This window comes from Lontra canadensis, unplaced genomic scaffold (genome assembly GCF_010015895.1).
Source record: "Lontra canadensis isolate GAN:19392208 unplaced genomic scaffold, GSC_riverotter_1.0 scaffold2, whole genome shotgun sequence".
Lineage (NCBI taxonomy): Eukaryota > Metazoa > Chordata > Mammalia > Carnivora > Mustelidae > Lontra > Lontra canadensis.
In genome coordinates this window covers 21,102,749-21,117,475 of record NW_022630996.1, presented here as the reverse complement: position 1 = coordinate 21,117,475, position 14,727 = coordinate 21,102,749, and the positions used below count along the sequence as shown (strand labels likewise).

The 14,727-nt window shown below is 37.3% G+C and overlaps 1 protein-coding gene across 21 annotated transcripts in view; it reads right to left on the bottom strand.

The window, feature by feature from the left end:
• Window positions 1-14,727, bottom strand: part of CADPS2 (calcium dependent secretion activator 2) — a 530,843-nt gene that overhangs the window by 139,367 nt on the left and 376,749 nt on the right. For 14 of the 21 annotated variants that reach the window (XM_032870302.1, XM_032870364.1, XM_032870304.1 and 11 more), the window contains exons 12-14: window positions 11,439-11,447; window positions 5,768-5,904; window positions 3,317-3,504 (exon numbers count right to left, since the gene is read on the bottom strand). In XM_032870302.1, coding sequence (XP_032726193.1) covers window positions 3,317-3,504; window positions 5,768-5,904; window positions 11,439-11,447 — 334 coding nt within the window. The remainder of the gene's footprint in view (window positions 1-3,316; window positions 3,505-5,767; window positions 5,905-11,438; window positions 11,448-14,727) is intronic. The other 7 variants (XM_032870321.1, XM_032870301.1, XM_032870339.1 and 4 more) reach the window with 1 other exon arrangement.

Genomic DNA, 14,727 nt, shown 5'->3' with positions numbered 1-14,727 from the left:
AATGTGTCTCAAACACACATGTTTTGGGGAAGCATTAGCTGAATTTCCTACTTAATGTTTTCAATTTAATTATCCCTTTCAGTGTTAATGACTAAAATCATCTGATCACACTAAATTCTTAGGGTATGTCTGTTTCACTGCCATCTTTTTATCCTCTTGCATTTCCGAGTCCTGCCTAACATTGATAGACCTATCTTTTGATATCCACTGGTCAGGGGGAAGTCATCCACTGGTCAGGAGCTAAGAAACTGGTTGAGTAAAAAAAACACCCAGGTTGGTTGTCGATCAGCCATCCCAACCGTCCCCTGTTCTTGCCACTCCCTTACTGCTCCCTACCCCCCAGTAAAGTTTGTGGAGTGGAGATGGTTTACTTTGGGGCAATGGGAAACGGGACTATGATCTACAACTTCTCCCTAATTCCCAAGTAAGGCTCAGTTAAAACCCTGAAATGAGGTAAAACCCGAGGTAAAACCCTGAACCTTTTACTGAGGTAAAACCTTGAACACATCCTGAGACTAGGATTGGTTTTATTTTACTGTGGGATGAGAAGTGGCAACAATGATGACTTCAATTCAACCAATACTTATTGTGGCCAAAACATGCAAGGCAATATGGTATGTCCTATAGAGCGTAACAGGTGACGAGAACCAGTTTTTGCTTTCAAGATAGGACCCTGTGGGATAGAAGCAGGGGAGTGTGTGTGGATTTAGCATGTAGGTTTACATGAGAAAGTTTATAAGGAAACTACAGATAAAAGGTATTTTGTGTTTGCAATAACAGAAGTCCTCTTCAAGGGGTTTTATGATATCAGACTATCACACACTTGGAAAAAGAGAAACATTTGGAAAACAAATGAGTTGGCTGGGGTAAAGATTATTTGGGGAGGGATACTTGGAGAGAAGTCTGGGAAGATGGGACAAGAACGACGTTGAGAAAGCCCTCATACTATAGCTTGGAACTTATCTTTAATTTCATAATCAAACAAGAATCACTGAAGTTTTCTGAAAGGAGTATAATAGAAGTTAATCTGTAATTCTGAAGCTGATTGCTAGACTGCTGTAGGGAGAAAAAGTAGTAGAGAGATATACAAAGATCAATAAGCAAGAAGAAAAAGAAGGCTCGAATTTGGATAGTGTGATGGAAGTGATAAAGTCTAACTCGAGGGGTGCTACGAAGGCAGAACATTGGCACGGGCAACAGACTGGGTCTAGGAGATAAAAGAAAAAGATGAATGCAAAATGAATAGGCCGCGAATGGACGTGATATCAACATTAACTAATGCAGTTGTTCATTCATCAATCGAATGTTTATTGAACACTATTCTGTGCCAGGAGTGTTACTTTTTGCCAGACACCCTGCTACGAGCTAAAAGAGGTACAGGAGCCAGTTTAGTGAGATGATGGACTTAATTTTTTTTTCAACATTTATTTATTTTAGAGAGGGGAGGAGGGGCAAGGGGAGAGGAGAGAGAGAATCCCAAACAGACTGTGCACTGAGCCTGATATGGGGCTCAATCCCCAAGACCCTAAGATCATGACCTGAGCCAAAATCAAGAGTCAGATGCTTAACCACTGAGCCACCCAGGCGCCCCAAGAGGATGGACTTCATTTTATACCCACAGGGTTGAAAGTGCCAGACCATTCAAGCTGTGAATTGTTGATAGAGACCTATAGTTTAGGAGAGTAATTGGTTTGGAATTAATTATCTGTATAAAGACAGGTCACCGAAGCTGTGGAAAGGAGCAAGATCACTGGAGTACAATTTTTCTGTGAGGTAGAAAAATCCTCAGAACAAAGCAAGTTCAAGAACACATGTGAGAAAAGAACTATACTGCACTTGGGGGTCTGGAGGAAAAAAGTTATTAGCAAAGAGAAGGGCAAAAATAAATAAGAAGGGAGCCAAGATGAGACAGTCCTGCTTCAGGGAAGACGAGCAGCGTCTCAAGCAGCGCAAGCCCTCGGAGAGTCTGCAGCATCAGCTTTTCAACAGGAGTAAGGAGGGCGAAGCTGGAGAAGAGGCTACAGGACCAGGTCCTTACTCAATCTATTTCAAGAAGCCTTCTTGGCAAGCCAGGAGCCAGAAGCCCAATGAGAGGAAGGGAGAGCAAAATTTGGTGGGGAAGATAAAAGAGAACAATGGAAAGGTAGGTTGGCAGCTTGACAATACTTAAGACAATGGGAACTACCAGTTAACTTGTTTTGACTATTCATGTGCTGGGCACTGTTCGAAGTGCTTGATACACATTCATGCATTTGGTTCCCATCATGATTCATGGATTCTGAGAGAGATGCCACGTTTTATCTTCCTTACAGATAGGGTAGTTCAGACAAGACTAGAGTATGAAGCTTGCCCTACACCTTACACAATGAATTCATATTACTTTGAACCCTGGCAATCTGACTTCAGAGTTCCTTGACCACTCTGTTATGTTGTGAGGCCAGTAAAAGCTTACACAGGGTTGTGGAAAGAAAGGAAATAGAGAGAGAGAGAAGGAATAATGATTGAAACAAATTAAAAGGGGGATGGGAGAAAGGGTACCTCCTTTGTGGGAGGAACCCCAGAAAAGGTTCCCTGGGAACAGGATTAAGAGAAGAGAGGGATTAAAACATGGAGAGATTTTAAGCTTAGAGGCACATGATTGTGGGGGCCTGCATTAGACGATTTTTTACCTCTTTGGCTCAAAACACTATAAAGGGACACTTGTTCCTAAAGCATGGACTGGGGGGGCTCCTTGCTCGGCGGGGAGCCTGCTTCTCCCTCTGCCTGCTGCTCCCCCTGCTTGTGCTCTCCTTCTCTGTAACCAATTAATAAGTAAAATTAAAAATAAAATAAAATAAAGTATAGATTAGGGAAGGGGTTAAGAGAAGATTCCACATAAACCTCCCTGTTTATCTTGCTTGATCAATGAAAGCTTATTCCACAGTGGAAAAGCACGAATCATCAGGCACACACAAACCCACCAGCAAGCCTTATCCAGACACACATATGCATAACAATAGAAACACAGAGGACACTTAAGCTGTGCAGCCCCTAGTACTAGGTGGTACCTAAGAACTAAAAGGCAACTTTTAATCTCATAGATATTCTCTCCCTTTCTCTTTCAAGTGGCTTTAACGGCAAAAAGAAACATAAAGTGCAGCTAACCTAAATCAACAGCATATTGATGTACACTTTTCCTTTGTGGGTTTTTCCCCCACCTCTTGCAAGAAGTGTTTGCTATTTAAAATCTGTTACTAGGTGATAGTGGCAAAGCACATTTTTCTCTCTTTCCAAGTCAACCCTACCCATTTCACTGTGTGTTTGCAAGTAAAAATACCTGTTGCCATGCACATGAGAGGCGCAGAATGCAAAGCTGTAATGGAGCAGGGTTGGGTCAATGACAGCACCATTTTCTGAATGTTCCATCAGTTCTGTAAGGTAGCAGAGATGTCTGTGACAGCCTCTCACACCATAACGGGCACAGTACTCATCTAACACAAAGACTTGGCCAGGACTGAACCAACCCTGCAAAAGAAAAAAAAAATTTTTTTTTTCCTTTCTGTACTAGGATTTGCTTTTCTGCAGGCACTATAAGGAGAAGCTGAATTATAAGGAGAAGCCGAATCCAAGTGTCTTCTGATATTTTTTTTTTTAAATTAGTGGTATGTTTTATGTTATTTTCATAAAGCTAATGTCATTCATTTTGGACCTGATCTGGGACACTCGTAATCGAATACGATTCTCTTCACTGTTGTGGCAAGGCACGAACTACCTGCTTTTCTCCACTGTCATTCAAAATGGGCCAAATTTATTCACGGTATCTAAGTTGTCAGTCCCAGAGAATAACATTCTGACAAACTTCAATCCCTGTATGAATCCGATAAAAAGAGAATGGTCAAAGCAGACACTATTATTGAAATTGCCTAGTTGCCAATGACATGTTATAAAGTGAACTAAGACAATTCCAGTTAAGTCTAGTGGTGGTAAACATGCAGTATTTGGGAATTTGCATATTTGGGACACTGTTCTCATTCAGTTTGTCCTTCTAGGACCAATATAAACAGAGCTAATGCCTTACAATAGCTTTTTTGTTCTCTTGAAATGAGACGTGAGGGGTGCGTGCATGTTCGTGTGTGCGTGTGAGCCTGCTTGGCTAACACTGGAGGTCAGGGTTAAGCAGAGTTGCTTTATAAAATGTTTCGATGAATTATATGGACTAAAAATAAACAGTTTTGAAAGGAGGCAGGATAATTGTGCAAGAGAAGGAAAAGACTGGTGAGAAACGTAGAAAGGTAAGACAGCAATAGCACAAAGAAGAGGAGGAAAAAAGAGCACCTAATGACTGTGGTAATGGGGCAGGCCCTCGGCTGGACAAACAGCACGTCTGGGAGCAGGCCCTCGGCTGGACAAACAGCACATCTGTGTCGTACTGGAGGCACCATGCCTGCGAGTTACTACGATCTCCATGTAGTCCAGTGACCTTCAGGGAATGGCTCAGGACACTGAAAATCACTGGCTGAGTCACGATCTATTCCAGAACCATCCTGTCTCCAAACACTCCTATCACACCATGCTCTAGATACAGCTGAAGACATGCTATAGTGATTTCAGACCTCTCATGACACGTGGGATGGTTCACCCAAACAACCAACTTCTGATCACTCATTAACTAACTCCACTGAGTGGAATCCACCAGGGAAGCCCCCCTACTGGTGTCCAGTCTAGGTGTGCTTCTCCTGGGAAGACACCACGGGGTTTTGTGATGCTCTTACTCTTCATGTAAAGTTGGGGCTGGATCGGGTTTCGGCCATACAGTGACATGTTGAGTAATAGGTACTTAATAAAGAGTCTAGGAATGATTTATCAGGAAAAAAAATTCTTCTAAAAAATGCTTTATCAGGCAGTAAGTTGTGATCACAGCAGTAAGTGGTTTCAGTTCTTCCTGTCTATTCAAGCATCTCCAATGAGCTTAGAGCACATTCTGTCTGAAATCTTAAAGACAATGTAGCTTTACTATCGGTAGCTGACACATGCAGGAGCCAAGAGACTCTGTGGTGATAGAAACAGGGAAAGTCCAGCTGGATACATTTCAGAGGAATTGTCACCAACAATATAAATCCTTGGAAGGGCCCATATGGATGCTAGGCTTCAGTTTAATGCCATATTCTGAGCAGTCAAGCATTCCTTCAAAAGGTAAATTATACTTTATATCCCAAATTTTGTCTGGTTTCAACCAGAGAGAGTAGCAGTTTCCTTGATTTAATTTAATTTTTTAAGGAATCCAAATTATCTTTGGAGGGCTAAATGAAACCAAAGGTTTCCTCTGTTACATGTAGCCCTGTCATATCATTTCTCTCACTGTTTCCTTCCCCCATCACCTGGGTTGTCTCTCTAGGAACAAAAGGGAGAAATGGAAGATAGCAACATTTGGTAAGCAGAATTTAAACCTTCACATGTCTATACAGGTGTTAGTAAATCCTTTCCCAGAGGTTTTTTATCTTCATTAAAGCCTTTATTTTCATTCAGCCTTCTACAGAGGGACTGATAAACCACAATTCAGTGTCTGTTTGAGTCTCCTCTCCTGTCTATTGAGTGGCACAGCAGTGGTCTTCAAGTGTATAATTTTCAAATTGGGAAGCAATCGATTGGAATCCTTTATCCTTAACTCCCAACTACAGTTATTAAAGGAGTCAGGAATAAAATGCCGCTTCACAACAAGTGTTTCTCACTTAAAAAAAAATCTTTCATTCTAACCTATAGGAAACTAGAGAGACAGACTTGTACTTACCAAGCAAGAATAGGAATCATTCAGTCTGTGATCCAAAGTCTGCCTCTGGAGTATTCTAAAAAGGAAGGCGTGGTCAAGCTTGCAAGGATTAGCAGAAATAAACTCATCCATACCATGTTTCTGAAAACGGTCTGCATCTGTAAATTCAGAAAAGGATGTACAATACATTTATTTTTCTGGCTTAATAATGGGCAAATACAGTTTTTGAACACAAAATGCATGCCTCATGATACCAGACTCTTTTGTATTATAAAAAGTACAATGCCAAGAATTCAGCATAGTAAATTGCACAAATTGCAATTTTTTGGGAGCCTAATGAATGATGACCTGGAAAAATCTGCAAATCATTTGAAATGAGGAAATTTGTATATTCACTCTAAGCTACTTCTAATATTCATCAGAGAACTAATCTTATTTTCCAATTTTAAGAAACATAGATGCATTTAAAGCATGTATTTACAGAAGGAACCAATGGAAAAGAACCCAGGTCTTGTCATATAAAAACAGCAAGGATGGGTAGAAGCTTGCTTTCCAAATGGCAAACTAGGGCAGAAATGAACACACAGGCTTCCACTGGACCACTTCCAGTCTTTTTTTTTTTTTTGAGTCTTTAATGGGACCAACCTTAATGTAGAAATGGCAATGAATGCTCTCAAGCTTCAAGTTTAAGAGACATGAAAAAGGGAGCATCATGTTTGTGCAAATATGCAGACAAAGCATAACGTCCCAAATGGCACTTCAATCAAAGGTCCAAATTTATTGTTCTTTACAGATTGCATCTTTCAACGCCTGTAGACCCTGCGGGTTTATCAAAAGGCAAGCTTTTATGATTGCTTTCATTAATGGTATGTTTTGTCAAAGTCTTCAATGCGAGTTATTTACTAAGTAGAGAGAGAAAAAGCCACACACCCCCAAAAGGAGTGCTGGGGTGTTACTACATTAGCTCGGTTAGAAATGAAGCATGCATCGGGCAAGCAACCAGTTATTGGGATAAAAGTGGATGCTCCTGACAATGGTAGAGCTGAGGCTCCATTGTTCCTTAAAATTCATAGATAGATCTCATTCTGGTAATTATAAGAAGTAGAGTCTTAAATGTAAGCTGAATGTAGTTCTTAAAACCTATATGGTACAATCCTAAAATTGCAAAGGAAAGGAGACAAAAGTTTATTGATTAAACGCGATTATAGAGTCAGGCTCATAATAAAACTCAGTATTGATCTGTGGACATGATGTTAACATAGTCAGTCACATTTAGATATTTAGCCCAGATCATATTGATCCTATGTCAAGTTCAACTTTCAGCCATATTTGTGGATGTAAGAACTATGTAATTCAAGCTGAAGGGTCTTCAGAATCACATTAAAAAAAAAAAAGATCTCACATCAGTGACAAGCGCTATCAAAAGGTGAACATAGCATGTAAGCAACGAATGGGCATTCATTGATGATGGAAGGTATGAGGTTAGGATCCATGGAGAAACCGGCATATGTATTCCTTTACATTCACTAATTACTTAACTGAACAATTAAATGCATTACATGCGGTACATTAGTATTAATTAGATGAACACTGAATGTTATTAAACTGCTTTTCCTAAACTGAGAAATGAGACAATTCAACTTCTTTTATATTTCATTCTTATGTCTGATAGTCTTTCAAAAGAAAGTCTTTCAAAGTTACATATATGATAATGTGAAATCATATGAGTAGACAGGATTCTGAAAAATGCAAGGCATTTTGTATTTTAAATAATCTTAAAATCTTCATTTATCCATTTAATTAAAAAAAAACTTTTAGTGTCACCTTTATGTAATTACTAGTTTTATAAAACTGCTGAATTTTATTCATTATTTCTTTCACCAGAGAAGGTCATAACAAGAAGTTCAAAATAACACCCAATAATGACTTATCTGTTGAAAATAGGATATATAAGAAATTCCACAGAAAATCCATAATTCTTTCATTCTACAAAATACATATATTACAATTCATATAGTACCTGCTATATAATTATCTTTTTACTTTTATCTTTTATAAAGGTTTATAGAAGCAAAATTTTTATTTTAAAGCAATGGCATATAGTCTTTAAATATCTACAAGTTCCTAAAAAAAAAAAAAGAGTCTGTTTCATTTCTATAATTAAATCATATTTTCAAAAATGAATATATTTTATGAAGCATTTTCCTCAAGAAATAGAATTCTAAACTGTATTTTGCTAATGTGTCAAGCCTTTTGGAATCATACATATGAATGAAAAATTACTTTGCCAATGATTACCTTTAGTGATAAAAATATTCGTAATAGCAATTTAAGCCATAAAAACAGACTCCATATTGACAGTGATAAAACTTGTAGGTGAACAATAGTCTATTAAAAAAACAACAACAAAAAAAAACCCTACAATCTCTCTGGTGCTATAATTCTATGAAAGTGAAATGTATTCTTAGGGAGTATCCCATCTTCAAAAGACAGGCTGTAAAGACCAAGAATCTCTATCTCGTTCTTTTTAGGTCTGATAAGCACAATTTAAAATGTTTTATGTAAATATACTTCACCATGAACCACTGGTTCATTAGTTTCCATGAATTTATAAAGAAATAAATTTTGAAAAATCAAGTTTCGATCTACCTGTGTGAGAAATCGCTCACTTTAAAATCCTCTCATGAACTCAAGTAAACTAAGAAAACATCTCTTGTTAAAATATTACCTACTTCTTTATTTCTGTGAAATATAGTTTTCTTTTGGCATAACATATCTACATCGACTCTTAGAAACCAGAGATATCATCTGGATCAAATGAATTGTGCCTTTAATCAATTACATAACCAAATACAAGGCTTGGAGACTTGCTTTAAAAACTGGGTTATGCTTGATTACCTTCAATTAATGTTTATTAAAACACAAAATTACAATGACTAGTTTTAAATGAAAAATCATTCATGGCACTAATCAAATGTTCACTGATAATGACAAATTTCAGTTCAGTTTGTCTTCCAAAACGATATAAGAAAATTATCAAAAGAAACCAACAAGATAGGAGCTTGAACAATGCACTGCAAAACTGTCATAAATTGTGATGATTAACCTATGGACTAACTACAGATGTGGGACATGGTAATTGAGGAGACTGGTGCAGGGTTTCTATGGTAACAGCTGGATATATGCTCCAGCGTCTTTAGGGTGGTACTGTCACCAGGTGTGGTAAAAGTGGATGGAATAAAACCCAAACTGAGAAAGATTATTATTTGCTATAGATTTATGGAATTATAGAGGCTTATTCAAATGGAACCTGAAAATTTATATTTTTCATTAGGGTAATAGCTGTTGGAAGTCAGGGGAAAAGAATAAGTAGGCTGATGGTACCAATTTAAACAGTTAACGCTGACTTGCAAATAGCTAGCCTACAAAACAACGTGAGGACTATTAGCAAGCTAGTAGGCCCCGCTGTGGTATGTGCGAGGGGGCTTTTTGGTGGGTATGGACCACATCCAGCCCCTATGTGCTCAAGAATCCAAGCCCCAGGGTAGATATCTAAGTCAGAGTTCCAAATGTGAGATGGGGAAAAATTTAACTGAAATGTTTTGTCTTCCTTTGCAACTACTTCTAAGGACGCTGCATTTTTTTTCCTTTTTTCCTTCCTTTCTTTTTTTTTTGCTCTCTTGCTCCTAGTGTTGAGAGAAATTAGGGACATAAAACAGGGGAGGTAAAGGAAGTGGGGGAGAGGCAAATAGGATATTGCAGGAGAAGAGGTGGCTATTCATAAGCATTCTGAGACTACTCAGGTGTCCAGGTCTGGGACCCAAGTACCAAAAGGCCTATGAAGAAGGTGCTGGTACCTAAGAGCTCATCCTCTTCTCTGCAAAATCCTGAGCTGAACTAAGCAGCATACGAACCTTCTGAAATACAGTAACTTGGTTGAAAATGGTTCTATGGTTTAAGCTTGCCCGTAGTGGCATCTACTGATACCACATCTGATTATGCTTTCCTTGTAGCTCAAACTCTCATTGAGCTTGAAAATTCACAAGTTAAACATGGCACAGAGAAGGACCTCATGTTTTTTTATATCACCGATGTGGCCACTAATAGGAATTCTTATGTTACAAAATTTTCTGTAGATTATCTTGGTTGATATTCTTTGTTTCACGTACACATTTTATGCTGAGCACCAAAGAGAAACATCAATACATACATTAATTAGGAGTTTGTTCACACCTCTGTTATTGACCCAGATAATTTCTTAGCTTGTTTTTGTTAAATTGACTAAAAATGGATGTATGAATGTACACATCTTGCTTTCTGAGGCAAATAACAAATAAGCAGTATTTTCACATGACAATTTTAATCAACACACACAGATGTAGAATTGTAAGCAAAGCAAACCAATATTCAACATTTACTTGAAATTATGTACTCAACGTAAAGTAAAACATACCTATGAAGTGTGAAATTTAACTTACTAGGTCAATCAAGAAAATAAGGTCATAAAATTAAATGTAAAGTCCTATTCCGATTTAAGAATTTTTTAAAAAAATTTTTGACTTAAAAAGAAGTTAACTTTTCTGGTTAATTTTTGACATTATTTTTTTTTTAAGATTTTATTTATTTATTTATTTGACAGACAGAGATCACAAGTAGGCAGAGAGGCAGGCAGAGAGAGAGAGGAGGAAGCAAGCTCCCCGATGAGCAGAGAGCCCGATGCAGGGCTCGATCCCAGGACCCTGAGATCATGACCTGAGCCGAAGGCAGAGGCTTTAACCCACTGAGCCACCCAGGTGCCCCTGACATTTCTTTATTATTGGAAGTCAACTAGTACTGTGTTGTATTGTATTATGTTACATACATATTGTATGACCTTATATACCTAAGAGAGAAAAATAAAAAAACGGTGCTTTGCATAGTGAAGAATAGTTTGACTGAAGAATGTCTGTCAAAAGTCTGGCAAAAGGCAAAGTACTGTTTGAAGCAGAAAATTTGGATAGCAAGCAGACCCCCTTCCCACCCATTCAGTTTACCATATTTTCTTATAATTTCTAAATATCCTCAAAATCAAAGAAATAGTGAAGTCAAATAGATTCACGTACCAGAAAAATCTATAAATGCATATCATCATTTATATCCTAAAACAGATAATAAGGTTGTCTCCAAATAAGACTTTAGAAAGTCATTATTTCATTCTATCTCAACATTAACTCAGTGTGTTTAATTTTTAAGAAGAGCTTTCTTTAAGTTATAACATAGGTACTTCAAAGTTAAGTCAGAAAACTGAGGAAATGAATCAGTAACTAATTCCTTTGAACTCATCCACTGTGAACAGTTTCGGTATAAGTCTACCTATATTTGTACAATTTTTTAACAGTTAAAATATCACATACATAGTTCAGTATTTTTCCAGTTAACATTACTGAGTATTTCTTTTCTATGCTATATAACACCTTCACAGCCATTATCTTTATGACCACGTGAATGGTAGATATTAAGTTTTCCCTACTTTTCTCTTGTGGCAAAAATAGACTTTTATTTCAGAAATGGTAACGTTAACCTAAATATTCTCAGTTTGCCTAGGAAATAGGAGACTAACATTGTAAACAAGATCATGATATTCCTTCAAATATCATATTATTATAAAAATTTTGATAAATGAAGCAAAGAAAAAAATCATGAGAATACGTACCCTTACCAGCTATCGGTCAGCAAAGGAAAGAAAAAGCATATTTAAATAGATTAGGAGCATACCGATTCCTATAACTAGTCATTTTAATTTCATATCATTTTCTTACTTTCTACTAATGACTCTGAAAGTTGTTCTCCCTAGAGATGATCAAAAAAGAAGGAAAGGCAATGCCATGGAAATCACAGAAGGGAAGGAAATACAAGGGCTAACTACTCTCTGAGAAGTCCAAAGGATGGCTTCTCTGATAGAGGTTAACGTCAGTATTCTCATTCAGTGAGGTAGAAACTCATTTTTTCTCCTTCCTCCCCTCCCTCCGGCTTTTTAAGAAAGAGAAAACAGCAGGGTCTGCAGGGATAGAAAACTTAACTAAACATCTGAAATACATGAAAGCTGTTGGTAACATAACCAAAACAGTTTGGCTTTTTAGAACAAGTTTGGATTTTTTGGAACAAAAAAACTAGGGGCTAGAAAACTCCATTCCACTTAGCCTAATCAACACTGCTTTGACAATAGGCTGATATCTGACAGTAGAAAGGTTTTGTGAAAAAGAGATTACATGGCTATTTGAATCAACTGATTACTAGATCTTATATTCATTAAATCTGTATTGTGTAGTTCTGGCCTTAATGTTCTAGGCCAGTGGTTCCTGACCACTTTTCTTGCCACGACACAAGACAGATGGTATCTGTGAACTCAGTGCACTCCTTGGGTATTTCTTGCACTTAGGATGTGAAAAAAATACTGAAATACAAATGAATGAGGAGACCTTTTCACAAAAATAATTTTCAAGTCACTGTAACTCAGTGGTTCTCAAATGAGGGTGTTTCTAGCCCATCTTTAACTCTGCACCCACCCCCCTCAACATTTGACAATGTCTGGAGATATTTCTGGTTATCATATTGTGCGGGTATGGTTTGCTATCAGCATCTAGTGAGTGTAAGCCAGGGATAAAGCTAAGCATCCTATAATTCACAGGCCAGCCCTCCTGGCAACCCCTGAAACAAAGAATTACCTGGCCCAAAATATTAATAGGCAGGGCTGAGAAATTTGGTTCTAACTTATAAAAAACAACCATTCTGTTTCTTGTCAAGATGTCATCATGGAGCATGGATTTACCTCCTATCTGAAACAGCTAAAAATTCAGGAAAAAATACATTTAAAAAATAGTTCTCAAAACACTGAACATCAGACAACCCAGGAGAGTGATTCCTGAGAGACAGGAAACAAATGTGGTGAGCTGAGGCACAGGGAACGAGAGCCCACAAGCACTAGCGGGCTCCCCAAATTGAGAAGATGGACCTGACAATTCAGGAAAGCCAAAATGGCTATTGTCCACCTTGAAGAATACAGTTTCATCCCCCTTCCTCTTTCCATATTCAGCTGAATAGTGACTGCTTCACACATATGAGGAGATTACCTACCTCTGGCCAGGGCAGAAATCATCCTAAATGATGAGAGGGGGCAGAGCCCACAACTCACACAGAGCTCGGAGCCTGCAATAGTACATGTTCTCAACAGCCAATAGAAAACCTCAAAATTCATGGGTCTTCAGTTAGAGTCTTTAAGAAGAACCCTGATCCAGAAATGGGAAAAATGGATTAATCCAGGACTAGACACTGTTTAGCTCCATCTAAGAAAGCGAGTAAAACCTGAAAAGATTGAACTGTTTCCAAGTGACTTAATTGTGTCTTAGAATAAAACTCAAGGACATTTTCAGAAAGAAAACTACATCAAGGCACATTGTAAGCTAACTGCTCAACACCAGTGTTAAAGAGAAGATCTTTAAAGCAGCTAGAGGGAAAAAAAAGATACATTATGTATAGAGGAACAGGCAAAAATGAGCACATTTCTCGTTACAAAAAAAAGGTGTTAGAATGTAAGGCAAAATCCTTAAAACACTGAAAGAAAACTTTTTTCAAAATGAAGGTAAATTATCCTTTCATATATAAGAAAGCTAAAAGAATTAATAGTCACCAGACTTACACCTAACTCAAAAGAAGTCTTTCAAGAACTTTTTTTTAGGATTTATTTGACTCAGGAAAAGAGAGAGAGCAAAATCCAGGGAGCAGCAGGCAGAGGGAGAAGGAGAAGCAGGCTCACTGCTGAGCAAGGAGCCTGTTGCAGGGCTCGACCCCACACCCTGAAATCCTGACCTGAGCAGAAGGCAGACGCTTAACGGACTGAGACACCCAGGTTCCCCAAGAAGTAAAAGATTTCTACAAGACAATGGAGAACACTGGAACTGATAACTACCTGGGTAAGTATATAACAAATGTTTTCTCATATTATTTAAATTTCCCTAAAAGGTAACTGACTGTTAAGGCAATAATTATAATAGCAAGGTATTGTGGGATTTATAATATGTGTAGAAGTAAAATGTAGGACAAGAGTAGTCTAGAGGCTAAAGGGGAGAACTACTATTTTTAGGTTCAAACACTATTGATGAAGTGCTATGAAGATGGACTGGGGTAAGTTTAAAGATGTATACTTTTAACCCTGTAACACAAAGATAGCTGGACTTGAGCTCATCTTCCATCATTAATTGTTCAGCTTAATATGCCATTAAGATGCCCAGATGTGATAGTGAAAAGAGAGCAGTTATTTGATACAAGAAAAGTACAAGAACAAAATAATGCATGTCAAGATGTTACTCTCCTGTAGAAGAACCTTAATAGTAGAACCTTTTGACCAGAAGGTCAAAAATTGAATTTAAGGTCATAGAAAAAAACTGACTTACAATAGAGGAGACTAGGGAAGCTTTGCAAAGGAGTGTAAGAAGTTAGAATATTTGGTTTAATGATTATTAAAGCTGTGTTTGAAAATGTTTCTATAATTATTACATCATTTGTTATTAGTCACTTATAGATTTAAGGGAAAAATAAAAAATTTTAAGTGATTTAAATTAGCATACAAAGGAAGACAGGAATACTAAGGTATTTAGATAAAGAAAGTTGGCTTGATGACTTACCCCTTTTTAAAATCAATCTACAACAGAACAAAGCCCTATTATCCTTCTGGAGTATTAAGAACAAACCTAGGAAGGGATGGTTCATCACTTTGGTGTTCTGGAGTCCTGTCAAGGCCTATTTGTTTTCACAACACTTTTCCCATTTTTATAGAACACATAAAGTAAAATAGTATTTTATTAATTTTTAGTTAAGATATTATTAAATTTCTCATACAATATTATATAATATATATTATATTTTATTAAAATATATTTTATTAAAATGAAATAAAATGTTAAATATTAAATATCATGTTTGTTATAATATAATAATATTATTAT